At 47.7% G+C, this 22,747-nt stretch overlaps 1 protein-coding gene across 1 annotated transcript in view; it reads right to left on the bottom strand.

Annotated features, from left to right (window-relative positions):
- exoc4 (exocyst complex component 4) overlaps positions 1–22,747 on the bottom strand; it is a 113,279-nt gene that overhangs the window by 31,217 nt on the left and 59,315 nt on the right. Inside the window, exon 11 of the mRNA XM_048267252.1 lies at positions 13,159–13,378. Coding sequence (XP_048123209.1) covers positions 13,159–13,378 — 220 coding nt within the window. The remainder of the gene's footprint in view (positions 1–13,158; positions 13,379–22,747) is intronic.

Genomic DNA, 22,747 nt, shown 5'->3' with positions numbered 1-22,747 from the left:
GAGCCGGCTGCCAAGACACTCCTCCAGGGGAGGCCTGTACACAACAACCCCCTCCCTACCTCAACCGCCTACCCAAATACACACATCCCTGCCAAGCCAAGCCTGGAGGGGTAGGAAAGTGAGGGTGGTGTGTGAATGTATGTGTGTGTGTGTGTGCGTGTGCGTGTGTATGTGTGTTTTGGGGGTGTGTGGGGTGTGTGGGTTGGTAGCCGATGTGGGGAGGCTGATGCTCAAAAGACGAACCAGGGACGTGCGGGAAACATCTCCATCACAGACAAGCCGTGTGTGTGTGTGTGTGTGTGTGTGTGTGTGTGTGTGTGTGTGTGTGTGTGTGTGTTGCTTACTTCCAACACTGTGCCAGAGAGCCAGCGTTTATGGAGACACGGAGGCCGTAACTTCAGCAGGCTGCTGATGTATTGACAACTAAATGACTCACTTAAAGTCCACTAGCAGCCAGGCACAGATGTAAAACACCTCCTACTCATCAGTTCTCCACATCAATTCTGTCTGGCTTATTTCGGAAATCCTTTTCATCTCTGGACCGTAATCTTCCAAGTCTCTCTCTCTCTCTCTCTCTCTCTCTTGCTTTCTCTCTCTCTCTCTCTCTCTCTCTCGCTATGTCCATCTTTCTCCCTATGTCACCAGAGCTCGATATCTCAAAGTAAACAATGGCTCCAAGCTTCATTATTCAAGTAACAAATGCTCTGGTGCAGCGCTCTCCTTGTCTAATTCTGCTCATTTAACATGGCCATTCGTCTTACCTCCAGAAATCGTTAAAAAGTAATCAGACCGCAGATTGAGAAAGGAGCGAAGGAGAGAGAGGAGAGAGAGAGAAGGAGGGAGAGAGAAGGAGGGAGGAGAGTGGAAGAGAGAACAGCAGGGGTCCATTTGTCCTGTTGAACGAAGATCCTTCCATCTTACTCAGCCAATCATGCTTGGACTGCGCCAAAATTGTCACACTGCGCCAAAATGTCCACCTGACATATTCTCTCACGTATGAAGACAAACATGGGCATGCTTTGAAACGTTTCAAAAACCAGCAAGGTACGCAGTGTAAACGCGCGTGAAAACCGCACCGTCACGCCAAAGCGCCACAAATCCATTTCAATCACGCACAATCACGCACACACACACACACACACACACACGCACACACACGCACGCACGCAGCCCTTCAAAAGCCACCTTTTTCTTATTTGCGCCAGCGGCTGTTTCTTCAAACAAGCGCGACTGCTGGTGACCAGTCTTTTTCTTCGGGAGAGCCGACTCGCAGTCAGCCCCGAAGGTAGCGCCGGCTAATTGACTGTAGGGGGAGGTTTATCAGCCGATGAATGGGGGAGAAATTGACTAAGTGCTTTGATGGTGGTTGGAAGTATAGCGATGGTAACTAAGGGAGCTGACGCCATGTGAGTGCTAAGCGGCAATCTTTAGCTCCTCCGCGGTGCCTCTCTTTAACAGGTAACGTGCGCCACACAGAGTTGTCATAGAAACTCGAGGGACTGTGCAGGAAAGGTGAGTGATCAGGCCACTTAAGAACAGTTTGAGCTAAAGGTATTCAAGAAAGGGAATGGGGAGAGGCTCAATTTGGGAGAAGTCTGAATGGGTATCAAGTACCTCCATGTAACTCGACAGTGAAGACTGGTGTGGGGATGCCTGGAGGAAGACTGATGGCTTATTCTTTTCACCCCATTTCCTACAATTCTGCCAGAAGATATTTAATTTCACTCAGAGTAAACACTCCACTATAAAATACTAACAGAAGACTCAACTTTTCCTGACTTGGTGATCCAATGACTCAGCTTAACTTGTAATCGGTCGTCAGTACAGTATGTGCAATACTGGACATACTGTAGCCTCTATGCTCCATGCTAATGCTAATCTCTCTCTAGTGACCGTGATGGGGAAGAGTCGCCCTTGCCCCTGTGCCCCCCCCCCCCCTGACGTCGCTGGGAGATGGATGTGCTGGCGACCGGCCCTGCAGATGGTCCGGAACGGGACCAAGGTGGGCAAGGATGGGGGTCGCTGGAGGAGGAGGAGGGGCACCAGAGATAGGAGGCACACTGTGGCGGTGGCCCCTGAAACGGGTCATGGGCTCCCGCCATTAATCTGGGGGTCCGACCCTGGTAGCGGCGGCAGGTTGACTGGGGCAGAGCGTTTAACCCTGCCTGTTCCACATACACTCACTGGGCACGTGCCGGCCTGCTGAAGCGTGTGACGAGCCGTTCCACAAACACACACACACACGAGCAGAGATGTCTCCTGGGTCCAGGACAGTTCCACGTGAGTAGTCCTGCAGCTGACAGTCCATTCATCAATGTCAGTATGACCACTCCACCCACCCCCTTTAAACTTCTGGAGCCTCCCAGAGCCACACAAAGGCCCGTATCAGCAGAGCCCCACCACAGGGATGCTGGCTGTGTGTCCCATTTGCCTGCTGCAATGTGAATCCCAGCAAGAGGTCTTCTATTGTCCTAGAATAGGCATCACAGATATGGGTGTGTATGCATGTGTCTTTATCCGGTAAGCAATACAAAAAGAAAAAAGATGATTTTATCTTGTATTGCAGAGTGCTCATCTGTGGTCTAGGGCTATGGGAAATAACACAGTTTAAAGTTTAGGCGCACTGGAAAATACAAAAGTTTTTGGCAGTGAGAAATCACCTAATATCATGGCTTGTCTCTTTTACTGAATGTGTGGAGACAAAGACATTCTCCTAAAAACATATACAGGGCCTCCATGATCTCTTAAGAGTGCAATCACAGTGGCAGACACACTCGTCCCAGGCTGCATCCACGGCTGAAGTGGACAGAAGTTTGGAGAGAGAGATATCAGACTTACTCTCTCCCGCTTTGTTTTCCACAAACAGCACAGCAGAAACACAAGACACGGGGAGAACATGTGCAGCCATAACGTGCGCAATCACAAAGTCTCTCCATTAAAAAAAAAACTAAAAAAAACTATGTGCACAAAGGCCACACACACACACACTCAACCACAAACAGACATACACACGTGCACCTACTAACACACCCATATATGCACACACACACATTCAACCACAAACAGACATACACACCTGCACCTACTAACACACCCATATATGCACACACTCACACTTCTAATCAAACAAGCAGCTCACACTCCTTCATACATGCACACACACACACACACACACACACACACACACACACACACACACACACACACACACACACACACACACACACACACACACACACACACACACACACACACACACACACACATACATGCATGAGCATGCATAAGAATACACAATGCTTCCACATGCAAATCCTTCAAGGAACAGATTAAGCATGTAGCCAAACAGTCTGTCGATGGAACTGAAATGGAGGGAAAATATAATTTCAGCCAGACAATTTTCTTCAGTTAATTTACTTAGCTGGCAGAGAATGGAAGATGATTTACCCAACATGCACTGGGATGTCCTGAAACCCCATTTCCTCCATTTTGTGTGTCTGTTCAGTGTCGGCAAAGCTAAGGTGTGTGAGAGGTGTGACCGGAGCCAGTAGTCATTAGTGCCAACACAAACACACACACACTCACACATATATTAGCTACATATTGCTAACTGTATTCTTTATGGCTGGACCTTTCATGGATTGAGTCCCTGATACCCTTTTGTGTGTGTGTGTGTGTGTGTGTGTGTGTGTGTGTGTGTGTGTGTGTGTCACAGGTGTGGCGTGCATTGTTAGCATTTTGGTGTGTGTATGTGCGTTAACACTACAGTAATTAACAAATCAGACTTGCATTGTGTGATATCCAACCAGCTCCTCCCAAAAAACCCCACAACCACCGATGGCAGGCGGAAGGGTGTGTACCTCCTAATCATCACATACTCTACAGGGGGTCTCCAAATGGAACAATATAATCAGTGTGTGTGTGTGTGTGTGTGTGTGTGTGTGTGTGTGTAGTTAGTCTCACTGAGGGTCCCCCTAAAGCAATGCTTGAGGCGTGCGCTATGCTGTTTTTCTGGAGAGCAGGCATGTGGATGCCAATCGCTCCAAGGGGTAATACCCCTCCGCTCCTCCACACACACACACACACCCTTTATACACTCACACATCCACCAAGTCTTCTCTTTCCCTCACTCTTTCCATCAGTCCCTTCCTCCCTCCTCTCCGTCATCTCTCTCTCTTTTCTCTCGCCTCTAAAAGAGTTCCATATGGGGCTAATGGAGCGCGGAGAGGAACAAACAGCCTCCACAGAAGGCAATGATATACATATTACCATAATGCTACTGCTGTGGGGGCACCCACCGTGACACACACATACACACACACAGACACACACACACACACACACACACACACACACACACACACACACAGAAACACACAAAACACACACACACACACACAGAAACACACAAACACACACACAAAGGCATTTTCCAGGGCTGAATCCAAATACCCAAGGAATAAAAAAATAAAAAATGAATAAAAGAATGCCATTTTTATCCAAGACTATCCCAGTAAGAAATTCAGAATGGGTTTGATGCCAAGGCTACTTTTTTTTCTAGACTATTTCTCTTGCAAAACAGTCATATTTCTTCATAACTGCCAGCTCAGTCAGGATGATATTTCAACCGCCCACAGCCCTCCACAGCACTTGCGCACGCACACACACACACACGGACGGACACACACACACACACACACACACACACACACACACACACACACACACACACACACACACACACACACACACACACACACACACACACACACACACACACACACACACACACAAAGACACACACACACACACATTGTTGGTGTAACTAAGGTCTCCTGCAGGCAGAGATTAGTGTTCCAACTCTCCTGTGCTGACACCCCAAACTGAGGGTTAAACCCCGGGCCAGTTTGAGCTCTGTGCTCCAGAGTGCTGTCAGCTTACCCACACAGACGTGCACGCTGGACGCCTCTGTGCCCACTAGGGCCTGGGAGGTGTGGAGAGGTGCAAACCTGAGCCCGAGCCAGAGGACCGTGTGTGTGTGTGTGTGTGTGTGTGTGTGTGTGTGTGTGTGTGTGTGTGTGTGTGTGTGTGTGTGTGTGTGTGCAGGGGAAGATAACCAGGACAGGCAGGGGGATTGGCTCAGGCCTACAGGTGAAGCTCAGATACCAGCAGATTCTATTCCAGCCCCAGCGGAGCGTCTGCCCTGAGAACACTGATGGGGTTTGAGGAGGTTGGGGGTGATGTGTAGTTTGTGAGGTGAGCTGAGCTGTGTGTGTGTGTGTGTGTGTGTGTGTGTGTGTGTGTGTGTGGTTCTGTACTGAGTGCCTTTTTGGGCCTGCCATTCGGAATTAGGGGAAGATGGCCATAGAAACCCCACTAGCACCATCAACAGTCCAGTGATTGGTAGTAATTATTTCTGTGGTGAAGAGAGAGAGAGAGTTTTTATATGACAGTGTGTCCATGTGTGGTGTGTGTGTGTGTGTGTGTGTGTGTGTGTGTGTGTGTGTGTGTGTGTGTGTGATAGATAGATAGATAGATAGATACTTTATTGATCCTCAAGGGGAAAGTCAAGTGTGTGTGTGTGTGTGTGTGTGTGTGTGTGTGTGTGTGTGTGTACATTTCTTAATGCAGCTGCTTCAGCAGGAAGCCAATCAGACACACAACACACCCACCCACAAACACAAAGGTCACATTCATTAGACTGAATGGTTATGTGTATGTCTGAATGTGTGTGTGTGTTTGTTTGTGTGTGTGGATGTAGGACTGTCTACATCTCTAATTATACCAGTCAGTGTGCATCTTTGGAATTATGTGTGTGTGTGTGTGTGTGTGTGTGTGTGTGTGTGTGTGTGTGTGTGTGTGTGTGTGTGTGTGTGTGTGTGTGTACATGGGAGCAGATTAAAAAGGTCAGCTTCATTAACAGCCATTTGACAGCAGAGGCACATGTGCTATGTGCTATCGGCTAAAGGAGATGAGGATGAATGGCATGAGGAATGCAAAACCTCAACTGGGTCTCAAACATGATCTCCCAACACCGCAAACACCCCAATAACTAAGACAATGTCTTCCTTAGTCAGTACTGCTCCCCTAAGACCTATCTCTACATGCTATATCAACTAATACTAATTACAACAATGTCTTCCAGAGCCAAAACAATGCTTCTGCAAATCACAATAATGTCTCCAAATGACTCATCGATGTCTCATGGCATAACAATGTTTCCAATTACTTCAAAGTTTATACACATTTATCAATGTCTCAATATTATCTCTCAGTGTGCAACTGTGGCTTAGCTCAGTGGAGCGATAAGAGCATCTAGAAACTGCATGGGACACATTCGCATGTTACACACAGATGTGACTGTCTCAGCTCAGTAGAATAGGAGCGCAAACTGCATATCACACATCAGCATATTCAAGCGCCACTCACGGATGGGAACAAAGGAAGGGACGCTGGAGAAGAGCTTGACCCCATTGCCACTGGAATAGGGCTAGGAGAGAACAGCTGTACTGGTGGGGGTTTCAGGATGAGGGGGGGATGACAGCGGTCTTCTGGAAGCCAAAGTCCACCAGCCAGACCAGCAGGGACTTACTAGCAGAGGAGGGGGGGTTACTGGATCTGTTAGGGTGGGAGGGTAATCGGGGTGGATGTATGGGGAGGGGTAGGTGGGGGGTCTTAAGATTTATGGAGCCAATCTCCAACTGGCCAGTGGGGTGACCCCCCTCCCGGATATGTTTCTAATTAAATGAATCAATCAGTGCGTGGAGAGGCGCCGCAGATAGCATCACGCCAGCGTCTCTCTCCCTACCGGCTGGCCACGGGAGCCGCCATACTCCAGTGACCACTCGGCCAAGGAGGTGGAGGGAGAGAGAGGGAGAGAGAGAGAGAGAGAGAGAGAGAGAAAGCAAGAGAGATGGCCAGCAGGAGGGAGGGAGCACATGCGGCTATCGCAGATGGTTACGGCATCACTGTTGCTCCGCAAAGACAATGGACTGCTGTCAGCCTCAAAGTCTTATCAGAGAGAGAGGGAGAGAGAGAGAGAGAGAGAGAGAGAGAGAGAAAGAAAGAAAGAGGGATGGGCTGTACAGGGGTTATTCAGATAGCAGGGATACTTGTTATTAATATTAATATTATAATAAAAGTGACCTCTACGGGCCTCCATACTGATATGCCTGCGTGCTATCCACACAGCCACCTTGACATCTCATCTACAGCCACACAACCAGCGCCTTTTTCCTCTACGCCTGAGAGGCAGGATGAGGAAGCACTTACACAAAACACGGTCTAAGGGCTTTTCCAAAAAAGTAAACAGCGTCACATTTTCAGTACCAAAAGGCAGTTGCTGAGTCAAGGCCAAGAGAGGAAATAACTCTGGCCCATCCAATTCTGCACAGCAGCTTATGCGTGGAGAGGAGGACTGATGCAACTGAAATGGCAGAGCCTTGACTATACAGATCTGTTTCTTTCTCTCCCATCATCTCTCTTTTTCCTCCATTTCTCTCCATCTTCTCCTCTCTCTCTCTCTCTCTCTCTCTCTCTCTCTCTCTCTGATGAAGTAATGTGGGGAGAATCAATTAGGCCGGTGCCTTCAGTGGTCTGGCCAAAAGAGTGCTGGGCAGCCACTGATCCCCGCCATCTTAATATTCCTGTCTGCCGGCCTGGCAGGACTCTTCTCTGGAGGAAGCGCTAATTAACACACGCCAGAGTCGCCACTGACAAGAGCCACTGTGCATCCTGTGTGTTTATGGGAATAGTGTGTGTGTGTGTGTGTGTGGGTAGCTTGTCAAGCCGCCCTACACACACACACACACACACACACACACTCATCCCACTCATCCCAAAGAGAGGGAGTGAACAACCCATAACAGCATGACATGGTTGAAATGTGACTGAGTGTATCTGGTAACATACTTGGACATGTGTGTGCCTGTTAATATACTTTTACTCGGAGAATGACTGAGGTAAAGATAATGTCACAAACCTATATAGCCTGTGCCTTACATTCTTCGTTACTGGCTACAGGAGTTGAAATGAGTCAGAAAAGAACCACACACACTCACACGCACCTGCCAAATGGACATCTTGAACCTGCACATGCGCACACAAACACCTGCAAACACACCAGCACACACAGCTCATTAATAGCACACCACAGGAGAGGATGTGCTTCATATGCACCATTTCCCCACTTCATGTGGCCCAGCTGCCAGAGGTTCCCCGCAACCCAGCATGGCTGTGGCTACACCAGGCCAGTCTGCTCGCTCAGGTGTGAGGCCATCAACATCACCATCGCCACCAACATCACCACCACCACCACCAGCAGCACCACCACCAGCAGCACCACCACCACCAGCAGCACCACCACCACCACCAACACCACCAGCAGCACCATCACCACCACCAGCAGGGTCGGCGTCCGCTCGAGGAGGTGGACTCGGGCACGGTACGGTTGGGCTCATCACGCCTATGCAAAGATTCTAGAGTACAGCAGCTCAACCATGCCTGGGTAGTTTGATAGTGTGCAGTGTGAGTGTGGACCATGAACGAGAGAGAACCATACCCCGGCATGGTACAAGTGAACCATGCCCAGTGTGAGTACGCCCTTAGTGTTTACAGTCGGCCCCGCTTACATTGTTCTTTTATTTATATATTCTATCTTACACTTAAGGCTTTAACTACTATTTTAATATTTTATTTAATATTTTCTATTAAGTCACTCTGTGAAGTTGAGTTGGCTCCGAGCCTAATTTGATTGCTAATAGTCTCACATGCTGAGACAGGACGTGGTGATTGTGGTCCATTCTGACCTCCATTATGTTAGAATTGAGAACAATCTATCTATGCTGTGGCCTCCTCAGTGGCCAGAAGCCATTAGAAACCATTAAAATGGCTAACCACCTCAGCCATTAAAGTCAAAGTCAAAGTCAAAGTCAAAGTCAAAGTCAGCTTTATTGTCAATTTCTTCACATGTTCCAGACATACAAAGAGATCGAAACACGTTTCTCACTATCCCACGGTGAAGACAAGACATATTTTTACCAATTTTAAGTCCACAGACAAACATAACATTCAAGTAAACAAAAAAAGTAAGTAAATAAGTAAATAAGAGGGCACATATAATAATGAAAAAAAAGAGCAGCAAAATTTTGTTGAAATTGTGCATAGACAGTCAATAAAAAACTAGTGCAAAGTCAGGCCAATAAGAGGCTTGGGTAGTTCTGTTTGACCTGAGTAATAAAGAAAAGTGGCATAGTGGTGCAAGTATGTAAGAGCAGCAGAAGTGTTGTGTTTCAGGACAACAACACCAAGTTGTAAAGTGTACAAGTGTGCAAGTGTTCAAGTGCAAGTGGAGTAGTGCAGGCGGCCATTTGTGGGTCCAATGTCCAGGATGTTATGTAGCTGAGGGTGGAGGGGGGGAGAGGAGGGAGAGAGTTCAGCATCCCACAGCTTGGTGTATGAAGCTGTTGGTGAGTCTGGTAGTGGGAGCCGCAGAGCTTCTGCCCTCTTCCCAGAGGGCAGTAGATCAGTAGATCAGATTAGAAGCCTTCCACTGTCATTATCACACACAGATTCCCCCACACACGTTGGTTTTCAAAAATATCAGCTTTTTTTCTCTCCAGCGATCGCTTGACCAGATTGTCCAGGTGTTTTAAGAAATCGTTGTCTCTGGAATGCAACGTTTTGATACCACAAGGACATTTTCAATTTATTTTCTCATCAGTGTCCTGCTGCTGCGGTCGCCTCTTGTCCTGCTGGTGACTATTAGCTGCCATGGACGGAGAGCCTCCGACAGCACAATGACCTGATTGGATTGAATTTCCACATTTAAGCCTGCACTCCACCTCCACCGACATGTTCACCATCTTGGTCAGCAAGAGCGAAATCGCCCAACCATGGTGACACGGGAAAAGTCCTCTCTCTCTCTCCGTGATGGGAAAGTGGACGAGGTGCAGGTAACCATTGAGTGGCAACTCGGGTAATTTCGGTTGGTAATGACCATGCCATTCAAAGAGAAAGTTACAGGCGTTTATGCCGAGCAAGGTGTTTCCATGTGTAGCGTTGTCACCGGTGGTTAGGGACATCGGCCCGGTGAGGTGACAGAGGCTGTAGTGGTGCCGTCAGGGGAGATTACGCTGTTATCTCTCCCTCCACAACACCTGGCCACACAACATCAGGAAGGGCCAGTCGGCACCCAGTGTGTCAGGAGAGGGCTGGAGACACCAGAGGAAAGCTGGTACGAGATGCACGAAGACCACAGACAGACCCGCACAAACACCCACTTAGAAACACACACACACACACACACACACAGTTTCACCCCCTGGAGCCAAACATACAGCACCCACTGAGTTCTCTCTTTTTCTCATTTCCAGCGTCTCACACATTCACATTTCCCTCTCATTCAGTCACTGTGGCGTACACAAACGATCACACCACCCACACTCCCTTCATTTTCTACTTCCCTATCCCTCCTACACACACACATACACACACACACACACACACACACACACACACACACACAGACTAAAAAAAAGACACAACACACACACACACACACAAACCCCATACACACACAGACACAGACACACACACATACATACATGCACACACTCGCCGGGAGGGCTTGGTGGTGCCTCTCAGGCAGCTGGCCTGGCATAGGTGATTATATGCTAACGAGAGCGAGAGCTGCTTTAATTACACGTATCTGTCTAATGAGCTGAGCCCAAACAGAGAGAGAGAGAGAGAGAGAGAGAGAGAGAGAGAGAGAGAGAGAGAGAGAGAGAGAGAGAGAGAGAGAGAGAGAGAGAGCGCGGAGGGGTCGAAGTGCCGCCGTGGCACTCCACAGGTGCAGGCTGGCAGATGTGGGCACGCAGGACACGGCGCCACCGCAGGTTCCGCCCGCTGCCAACTGCCGTCTGAGTTCGCTTAGCGCAACCTGTCTGACAGACAAAGGAACGGGGAAAAAGTTTTGTCAGCCACACAGCTGCCAGAGGAACGAGCCGGCGACGCGGACAACGAATACGTCTCCGTGCCGATGAAAGTGAGGCAATGGAAACGCCGAAAAAGAATGAATGTCAAACAGTGTGGAGCAAATGACATTTAAACTACACTTAGATTTGCACTTTGACTGCCTTTTAAACTTGGAACACATGGGACCGTCATCAACACTGTGGTCATGTTTTCACAAATGTTATCATTATAATTCAAATGCTATATGCATACTACTTTAAACTTGGAACACATGGGACCGTCATCAACACTGTGGTCATGTTTTCACAAATGTTATCATTATAATTCAAATACTATATGCATACTACTTTTAACTGTTCCACATGGCAGCAGCCTTTCCATGTATTCTGATACCATGAAACAAGTAATTCCACACAGCTCAACCTGAGTATATGTGTCAAATGCAGATTAGCTGCGTACAGATTTTATAGAAGATTTATATCCTCCAAATGTAGTGTCCAGTGTTGGACTGAATTGTCATAGTGTGACATTATGCCATGAGGGGATATTTTCTTGGGCCCAATCATATTCTGCCAAATGCCCCAGCGAATGCTCAGCATGTTGCATCTATTTGTCCGTAGATGGTACGTACTGACAACAAAAAACGGAGAGCAAGTGTACAGACCTTCTCTGCTACGTTACATACAGTACTGACAACAAACCAGACGATGAAAATAGGTCAATCAACAGGCAGCTGACCACCAAACAGATATTCATGAGGTGGACTATTAAGAAAGGACAGCCAACCTATGACATCACAAGAGTGAGCGAATGAATGTAGAAACCAAAGGGACCACTCATGAAGAAAAGGAGTAGAGGTGGCAGGAAGCAGATCTGACAGGAAGTGAGGCAAAGCAGAGCTAGCAGGCCAGAGCAGTGACACACACATAACAGTGCAGGTCTCTTTTGATTGGGGTAATTAAGAGAGGGAGAAAAACCAGACCAAACAAAGATGCATCTTTATGGAGCTCCTGCTAACCAGAGAGTCACTCATTAGCCCAGCAGGGTAATTAGCAAGATGCCGCAGTCCTCGTTAAGGCGAAGTCATAATCGTAAACAAACGGTGGCGAGCTGTAGGTGGCATCCCTTCAGGTAATGAACTGCCACTGTTCTCTGCTGAAACGACTTATCAAAAACACACACAAACATGAATGACACATTCAGGCTCTCACACACACACAGACACACACACACACACACGCACTTTACACAGAGATACTTGCACACACACTCACACGAATATGGCATAAATCATTCACATACTGTACACATGCTCACACACAAACACATTCACATTCACACAAACACACACACAAACAAACTAAGTGCTTGAATAAAAGGCCGCTCTTCAAATGACACGTTTCTGTACAGCAAGAAAAGGGCCCATCACCCACCACTGCCACCCCCACCCCTAGACTTCAACCCTTAAGGCCACTTCGTCCAGCTCTTTAATCTGAGAGCAATGAGCAGGGAGCGGTGCCCCTCTAGACCTGGCCACCGAGCATCTCTCCAGCCTTCACAGACACGCTCCCTTAATGACTAATTGACCCTGGCAAGACGTCTAAGTGCACATTCGGCACGAGAATGCGGCGGTGTGGGCGCAGACCTATCCAATCAGAAGTGCAACGCTCGTCGTCCGGAGCGCATATTCCGAGAAATGTCATATGAAATAGACAGCAAAGCATGGCCGCAAGTAGAGAACTTCCATCGGTTACTCAGACAAATGCCTGTGTGGCAGGAAGCTGGGGCTTGCAATAGGTGTGTGTGTGTGGGGGGGTACTTCAATTGCGGGGTCAGTGGAGATCAAACACAATTTCGTCTCCAATTATGATGCAGTGAGATAGGTGGGAGGGTGGTCGCTATTATCACTAGCAGTGTGTTAGGCAGAGGTGTGAGGGAGAACCCTCAGGGAGAGATGAAATCTCCAGCGCAACGCTGATCCCCTTTAAAACCAGTCACGGCACATCAAGACACCTGAGCACCCCTACAACCAGTTCACTCTCCAAACTTGGTGCTCCATGAATACATAACACACACACCTAAATGTGGGAGACAGAGAGACAGGAACAGGGAAGAAAAGGAGGGAATGAGAAGAAAAAAGGAAAGGTGTGTGTGTGTGTGTGTGTGTGTGTGTGTGTGTGTTACCTGAAGCACCGGCCGCTGGACGCCCAGGACCTTCATGGTGTCGGCGCTGGCCAGGATCTTGAGCGGATCGGCCACCTTGGTGACGGTCTCGATCTCCTTGTTGGTCTCGGTGCGCACCTGGTTGAGGAAGAGGTCGTTGATGTAGTAGGTGAGGAAGGTGCGCAGCTGGCACTGCTTGGCCTGGCCAGGGCCCATGTTCTGCTCCACCTCCTGGATGAACCTGCACAGGGACCACAAGCAGAGCACATCTTCAGAAAAGGAGACCCTTCTTATTTACACCATCCACAGCTGATGTAGATCATTGTTTATTTGATGGGGACAAATAAGAGAAAATGAACCAAGCATAGGCTTGGTCAACCCAGCAGACCATCAGCAAGTGTTTGATTATGGCCGATGTGTGACCAGAGAGCACTCGGGGTGCTGCTGAGACACTTTCCATGTCACCTCATACTTAGGGTGCTATAGTGCCACGGTGCTGTGTGATAACGCAAGGAGAGCATGAGAGGACACTGAGAGCTTCAGAAAATGAGACTTCTTTAAATATACCATTCAGAAAATGAGACACTTCTTTAAATATACCATTCACAGATCATTATTTATTTGATGGGGACAGATACAGTGTACAGACAAACTGAGGACAGCTATTTGATTGAAGTATCATAGTGCTAAATGCTCATTTGCAACAATGGGTGAAACATTTGGGGAATCTGAAACGGGGAAGATCATTTTTTCACCATTTCTTTAAAAAAAAAAAAAAAAGATTGAACAGTGATGAGAACTACAACAGTGATGCAATGCTTTAAAAGAAGCTTTTAAAAAGACCCCCATCAGACCTGAAAATGCTACTGTAAATCATTTTACAAATGCTCTATGAGTCATCTACATGTATTTCCAAGCATTACTTGCATGGTGCATCATCAAACCAAAGATATACTCCACAACTGCACTGACACAACAAAAAGCCACACCACTCTGTAGACACTCTAGTGAGTGTCAGTTAACATATTCATAAACCTTCCGCTAAACAGTGTTTGTAATGGTGCTTTTAGCTGCTTTTAACAGCTTGACATGCTTCAGCTCCATGCTTTGCCCAATTTGGGAAAAAAAGTTCTCAAATTGGGCAATGGAAAAAAAACCCTCCTTGTGTGCGATAATGAACTCAAAGGCACTCTCCCCACATACGGTTTGGGTCAGTGTGGAATTGTGATAACATGAGTGAAAAAGTAAAAAAAATTAATTAAGAATTAACCATCACCCAATATGTGTATTTAAATAAAGTTGGATTAGTGATAGAAGTGACTGTGTAGAGGTGACTGACATTTCTGTGACAGACCCAATTAAAAGGCAGTGGACTGATGAGACTGGACGTGACTTTGGGAGAGGGGACAGGCTGTCCCACATAAGCGGAGCCGAGGAGTTCATAAGCGCGGCCTGTGCGCTTGCAGGGGAAGGGTGATTGATCACCAAGCAGCTAGCGCTGCACCTTAGCCTTGCCGCTAAAGTGCTTGACTCAGCAGTGCTTCCATCCAATTAGTCGACCATGGGCCGTGAGGGGAGTGAGCCACGTTGAGTGAGTCTGCGTGTCTGTGTGTGTGTGTGTGTGTGTGTGTATGTGTGTGTGTTGAGAGTGTGTGTAAGTCTGTTAAGTGAGTTTGTGTATACGTTGTGTTTATGGCTACATGTCAGATTTTATCTAAAAAAGAGGAACAAAATGCCAGCAAGAGAAGCTAACGCATATCCAAGGCAACCGTGTGCATACAAAGTATGCTCAACGCAGTTGAGCACTCAGAGGATGTCTCGATAATGCCATGCAAACTCTGTAGCTTATTCATCATCATTTTTCTCCTTGCGTGTGCTGCAAATCTGTGGAACTCAAATTTCATTATGCGCTAACGAGTCATTAGCATCAGGATCATTTTTTTTCAGTGCCACGTGTGAATGGAGACAGCATACATGGACATGACACGAGGAGCGCGCTCCACGGAGAAAGGTCCATTATTTGTTGTATTGTCCCAAGCGCTCGCGGGAGTGATTGATATTGGCCGCGAGTGGGCAGATGGATCGGTTCGGAACGCAGCGCTAATTCTGGCGTAATGGGCAGAGCGGGGGGGCGACGAGCTGCTTTGTTTGCACACACCGCCATCTGGCCGAGAGCCTCGGGTCCCTGATGAGGACCTTTGCTTGGATGGGCCTCATGATCAAGTCATTGCCTTCTGGACCCCTTGACACATTAAGTCAGCATTCTAAATGATAAGCCTTACAGGCAATCTCTCATAGGTTAAAGCGCTAGTCATAAGCACACGATTGTGACTTTACGAAATCAACAGAGACTGCACTATGACTACACTGACATCCACAGCAAACATCTCTAGATGAACAATCGATGGACTCAAGAGAAGGGGAAGAGAAGCTTCATATCTCCTCCTGGTTTCCGTATGCACAGACTCACATACTTCAAACGAGTACAAGTTTGTCTCATCTCCTTTCAACGCCCTCTCTCCTCCCTCTGTCTAAAGTTTATTAGACTTTTCCTGGTATCCAAGGAGATGTCTTACTTCAGCAGAACAATCACGAATGTTCTCCCTTTCAACTTGATGAACTCACAGAGAAGAGTTCATACACGCCGTGTGATAGATGGAAAAGTCTGAGCTTTGGAGGAGTGACATGAATCTGCCAATCAACTAAGGCAAACAATTAGAAACAAATAACCATTCAAACCCAACAATAGATCGCTGAAATCCTCCTGACAGGAAACAATAATCTAATCAAGAGGCATTCTATGCAGAAGCACAGAAAATATAAAAACATCAAGGTCAAGCTTCATCTATCACTTGCTTGTACACTGGCTGGAAAAAAAATGGTTAACATGACACAGAACCACTTCCCGTGTGCCTGTTTCCGGTTCTGCGGTGAATGCCGCATGGCTCTCATGGCTGCAAGAGCCTAGAGAACATAATGGCCAACAGCAGGCAACACAGGCAACTGAACACAAATAGACACGGAGGGATTTGTTTATGGAAGCCTCACGCACAGAGACAAACAGAAAGCAACCCATGGCACATTGCCCATTTCTACCCCTTCCATGCTAAATGATTAATATGCTAGCAATGCTACCTCTGACAGCATCCAGGACAAGTGCGAACTCCATATGGAAAACACAACTGCACTAGTTCTTCCATTTTCTACTACTACTACACCTAAGTGAGAACCACAAATAATTGTTTGTGAAAACTTTGGTGAGTCCATGCTACTTGATACAGTGTTTGCTCATCTTTCATCTCTGCCTGACCAGCAAATACCAATCACAGTTTGACCACAGAAAACACTGTCTGTTGCTATGCAACAGGCGAGAGAATGTCTCACACTTGTTATCTGACTTCTGAGAGGATGTGGTCCAGGAAAGTTTGGGACTTCATTCACAGCATGACAGAGAGAAAGTGAACTCTTTCTGAAGATCTTTTGATCAGACGTGTCGAGAACTTTTGCCCTTTGGAGTTGGACATTTCGTCACGTCCACCGCACGCATTCAAAAAAAGGGCGTCTCTGGGGGAGATCCCGCCGAGGGCCGGTGCACCGACAGGCCAATGTTTGAAAAACTGGGGACTCAAGTTGAAGCCCGTCTTTGAGCACCGAGACTGAGTGCAGGTTGGGGGCACAGGTGTGTGTGGGGGCTGGGGTTGCAAGCTGGCCTCTCCTGTCCTCTCCAACAGCCTCACAAGGGAGACACCGCAGTTAATAGGGAGAGCCTTGAGAGAGCCAGACTCGGTGTGACGGGCATTTGACAGCCATTCTCGTACAGCTCAGATGACAACATTGACGCCCAAAGACATGGCTGATGAAACATGTGCATAGAGATGTCAGATGGTGCACCGCCTGAAGCACACGTTCCACACGGGCAGTGTGCCAGTCTAGTTAATAAGCTAATGTGTTGTCCTGGAGCATTTCAACTCCTCTGGTATCATCCAACCTCCTCAAACACAGAGGCTAGAATATAGTTTTTTCTTTCTGCCGGATTACAAGCATCTCTGAACTGACCACATTTCAGCCCTCTAGGTCTCTTGATATCCCTTAGAAACACAACCAAGCCCTAGCACCAGGTCGTGTGAAGTTGTGTGCAAAAGTAGATCAATATAGAATGAAAATATGAGTGCTTTAGACTATTATTTGCCAAGGTATGCCCATGCGTTTTGTAAAATGCCTATGGATACTCCCCATAGGACTTTTTGTTATCCAAAATGCAAACTGACAATCAAATGCTTACTGCACATGGTGTATAACATTACTATGCTACATAGCAATATGGTGCATACAATTGATTTAGAATGTTCGGGGGAGGTGGGGGAGGGGGGTAACCGTCCCGCCAGCGGGACACTGAAAGTTATGTGGTTTTAATAGTTAATTCAGTTAATTATTTCAAAAATGACCAAAAAAAGAATGATAGGAAAAAATTAGAGGTGCTGTGCATCATATAATGGCACTGGAGGAGTCATAGTGAAAAGCCGTTATGGTTGTCACAGGGCATGGGCCATCCCTGCCTGTGAAAATGTAATTATGGAGCGAAGCCAATCTATCTAGATAGATAGATAGATAGATAGATAGATAGATAGATAGATAGATAGATAGATACTTTATTGATCCCCAGGGGAAATTCAAGTGAGAAGAGCAGAAGAAGAGAAGAAAATCTAAGAGCAGAGAAGCCACATCAGCCCACACTGCCACCCAGCTCTGGTGTTCAGACTGGGACGTGTGACCCGCACCAACAGTCCAGCTGGTCTGTAGTGTTGTGCAGCACCGGAGCCCAGGAGCGCGAGATGGGAAGAGTGGGTGGGGAAGAAGAGTAGCAGGGGGTGCATAACTCTACGGATAATAAGGGGATTATGGCAGATAATTAGAGATGAGTTCCAGCACTTTCTTGGGGGTGGTGGTGGGGGGGGGGTGGGGGGGGTCCTGGGGGGTAGGCGGGGAGGCCAGAATTACAGCGCCATGATTGGGACCAAATGGCAGACGTAATTGTTCATCGAGAGGCAATCTTCATCTGTCCAGCGGCTAATGAGACTGACACGAGACGGAGGGGTGGAGTGTGTGTGTTGTGGGGGGAATCCACAGAGGGCAACAGAATGAAGAGTGATGATCATAACCCCCGACAGGAGTAAACAAGTGTGTGTGTGTGTGTGTGCATGTTTGTGTGTATGTCTATGCCGCAATGCTAATATGGATAGATTTGCCCCATTATCTGGTCGATGCGTGACTGCGTGTGGATACATCTTAAACACATGCAAGTTTTCCCGCGAGCACAAGTGCTATTGAACGCAGAATCCTTGTCCTTCTTGCAAATTCATTCCCGCCACTATTGGAAACGCTACTTGTTTTAATCAGTGTTTAAAATGATGAAGATAGGTCGACAGTCGCGCGGGGAAGCAAGTTGTTGCTTCCGAAGGCATACCGAAAGGCCTTTTTCTAACTGCACTGAGCTCCCAGTGAAAGGCGTTCACTCTCTTCCCCACCCTCCCCCTGTGGTGCGTGTCTCCCCTCAATCATGCGCTGCCTCGCTAGTCGTACGCGAAGCCCAGTTTATTAACACTGCCTGGCGTTGATTGCGCCACGGATTGTAATTAACTGTCATTAGGGAGCAGATGTCAGTGCCTTAGGCCTGATGCTTGCCCTCCCTGTGTGTTTGTACAGGAAAGTCACAGCAAAACAACATGCACCATTCATCAGTCTGCACAGGATGAACAATTACACTGTTAGTAATTAAGCTAGTCAGGTTACATACATAAGGAAATACATACATATTTTGCCATTCTTTTCAGACTCGTTAATCAAGTCCCAGGCACACTGTGGAACTAATAGTGATGGGCTCAATAAGTGGCTCAAAATGATGATCAACTAAATGTAAAAACATTGGAGATAATACTGCTTAAACTACTGCTAAAACATTTACTGTCCTTGTGTTGTTTTTATCTCTTGACACAGTTTAAGCCTAGTCATGCTTGTGTATTTGAAATGGGCATATTGATTTTGCTGTTTTCAAACTACAAACACGCCTTTAATAATGAAGCAAATGCTACAAGACCAAGGTGTTTGCGATTTATAGTGCCTTTAGTATCAGCAGAGTGAAATCACAGATTTGACGCGCCAGAACATTTGAGCTTTATGCCGCATGCGACATCACTTTTGTTTTAATACAACACATGCTACCATGGCAACTTTTTACTGATGTACCGCCTGCTAAGCCATTGCAGCTGTCTAGAACAAAAAAATAAAGACAAAATAGAAAGTATACCCAAATAGATAAATAAAACAATTAAAGCTTGCTTTTCTTTCCATCCTAAAAGAATGCCTCAATATGTTTACAAAGGGCTTATTACGAGTTAATACCGGGCTGAAGTGAGCAGAAGGAGCCACTAGATGGCACTGTGTCAACTCGCTCTGCACCGTGCTCTGCACTGCGCCATCTGTGCGAGCCATCCAGGCAACCCCAGCAGAGAGGGAAAGGCTTTGAAAAGTGGCATTAAGATTCCATTTAGTGGGTTCCAATCTAAACTTCGGGCTGCCGTGTGATGTGCTTTGTTTCCCTTTCTCTTTCAGTGCCGCACACGAAGATACTGAGAAAGAGAGAGAGGGAGGGAGGGAGGGAGGGAGAAAGAGAGAGAGAGAGAGGGAGAGAGAGAGAGAGAGAGAGACAGAGAGAGAGAGAGAGAGGGAGAGAGAGAGGGAGAGAGAGAGAGAGAGAGAGGGAGAGAGAGAGAGGGAGGAAAAGAGAGAGAGAGAGAGAGAGAGAGAGAGAGAGAGGAGAGAGAGAGAGAGAGAGAGAGAGGAGAGAGAGAGAGAGAGAGAGAGAGAGAGGGAGGGAGAGAGAGAGGGAGGGAGAAAGAGAGAGAGAGAGAGGGAGGGAGGGAGGGAGAGAGAGAGAAATAAATATGGCTGGCCCACACACACGCCCACAGGCCAGGACCAGAGCGGACCCCCCGCCGTCTGCTGCGTCTCTCACCCCTACACATTTAAGACACACACACACACACACACACACACACACACACACACACACACACACACACACACACACACACACACACACACACACACACACACACACTGATGCACACATTGTTGGCACACACTGGCACACACAAGCACACACAATCTCAGCATTTCAAATAATGAATGCAGAGATGGGAGAAGCCAGAGCAGAGCCTTCTAATTAAAATACATGTGGGCGGAATAGTGTGTGCGGATTTGTATGTGTGTGTTTTTGTGCCCGTCTATGGACATGTTAGGGATGTCAGAACATTTTTGTTATTTAAACTCTATTTAAACTCTATTTAACTTTATAAAGTAGCCTATTGGTGGTGCTACTAAATCCACTTCATTTATGACTCCCGACTGCAATATACAATTCAGTCTGCGAAAATAAGCATCACAAACTAATGACTAATGGACCACTTTGAAATATTATACGGGAATGTTACAGATCTGTGTCTGTTAGATGCATGCATTCAGACAATAAAACACAGACAAAAGGCTTACTAACACAAATATCAGACATCTGTGGGTGTTTGTCTGACGGTCTGTCTGTCAGGGCATGTTGCACACATACTGGTCAGAGGTGTAAAATGGTGCGTGTGTATGAATATAGGGAGAAGATCGACCTATACAATGTGTGTGTGTGTGTGTGTGTGTGTGTGTGTGTGTGTGTGTGTGTGTGTGTGTGTGTGTGTGTAGCACTGTCGGTGGAGATTCCGGCCCAATTAAAGCAGGTAAGATTTATCACAGGAGCGCCAGGAGTCCAGATTCCCTGATTCCTGAAGTCAACAGGAAATGAGCTCGCCTCTTTTAGCTGATGCCGCGCCACGCCACGCCACAGTGACAAATGACCCCCGGGATCCGCCCACTTACCCCCTCTCTTCATCACTCCCCCACCTCCCCCCTTCCTCTCACCTCCCTCCCCTTGTGCAGTTACAGCCCCCATCACACCTACCCAGCCCATTACCCCCACACACACACCCACACACACACACCCACACACACCGAGCCGGTCAAAACAAACACCATGCAGACATACACACAACCACAACACCGCTTTGTACAGTCGAACACCACCACCAATTCAACGAGCTACACACACAAAGGGCCCACCATGTCCCCGGTCTCCTTAAAGCAGCATGAGCAGTGGTTTGTTTTCAGCCAGACGAGGCCTCTTTTATTGCCCTGCTGAATGGAGACTTGGATACATGGTGGGGGTACTGCTGTTGTACTTTGGGGTGCTCTATAAATTGCACCATTACCGAAGGGTTTGCAGGGGGGTGGCAGAGGGGCATTTAGCGTGGGTGGGGGTGTGTGTGTGTGTGTGTGTGGGGGTAGTATTGAGGCAGAATTGTCAGCTGTGTTGTTCTGCCCATGCTGGCTGGAGTAACTGGAGACAAGGCTGAAAGAGCGAGCAGGTGACCGCTGAGTCTAATGGGGAGCCTGCAGAGGAGAGACAGGTGACCGACAGAGGAACAATTGGAGGGCCCCTCTGCCAGACGACCTCATCAAGCCCCCTTCCGCTGCCAACAAATCGCCCCAAATGGCCAGGGTCATTTCCTCTGGCCCACTTAATGAGACAGCAGAGTTTGGGTAGTGGGGAGTTACAGTATACATTTATTAAACAGAGAAAAGACAAATGGGCAGATAAAAAGAGGGAGAGAGAGGGAGGGAGGAGAGAGAGAGAGAGAGAGAGAGAGAGAGCGAGAGAGCAAGAGAGAGAGAGCGAGAGAGAGCAAGAGAGAGCAAGAGAGAGAGAGCAAGAGAGCAAGAGAGAGAGAGAGAGAGAGAGAGAGAGAGAGAGTGAGTGAGTACAAGTGGTAGACCAGAAAGGCAAAACAAGAGGATGCAGAAAGAATGAGGACAAGAGAAAAGGGAAGAGGAGAGGAGAGAAAGAGAAGCTAGTGATTCTGTTCTTGGGGCCTGAGGAGGTGGAAGACGGAGCGTGCTCAGTGTGTGCTGGCTAAACGGACATCCCTCCTGTACAGCAGCATGCGCCAATTACCGCCCAGCAAACACACACACACACACACACACACACACACACACACACACTGGCCACACTTTAACAGCAGCTGGCCGGGAGGGTGGGTTAGAGGGTCAGAGTAAAGAGATGACTTAATTACACCCCAGGCTCTTTGGTAGAAAAGGACGCGCTCAACAAAGGCAAAACAAGAGTGGCGCACAAATGGAAATCATTCCATGCGAGCGCGCCGGCAGACAAAAGCCATGCGCTCACCCACTGCTGCTTGTGGTGGCTGAGTTGGCGTCGGAGTAGGAGGAGGAAGATGATGTGTAAATCCATTAACAGTATCTCCGCTAACGGTCACTGTCCACTGCCTTCCCAGCTGGTGCCCATGCGGTTAGGACTAGAAGCGGAGGATTTGCAGATACGGAGAGGCCTAGAGGAGTCTGCACACGCTCGGTCTCAGTCAACGCAAGACACCTGTTTCTAACTGGGAGCTCATCTCACACAGAGAATCTGTCTGCCACTCCAAAAAGAACCTCCGATGGGCTCACAGGCAACAACAACTGACGTGAATGGAAAAACACATCTTTTCTCTCA

The sequence above is a fragment of the Alosa alosa genome, chromosome 17 (assembly GCF_017589495.1).
Source record: "Alosa alosa isolate M-15738 ecotype Scorff River chromosome 17, AALO_Geno_1.1, whole genome shotgun sequence".
Lineage (NCBI taxonomy): Eukaryota > Metazoa > Chordata > Actinopteri > Clupeiformes > Clupeidae > Alosa > Alosa alosa.
Note: the sequence above shows the minus strand (reverse complement) of the source record. Positions and strands in the feature narration are given on the sequence as shown.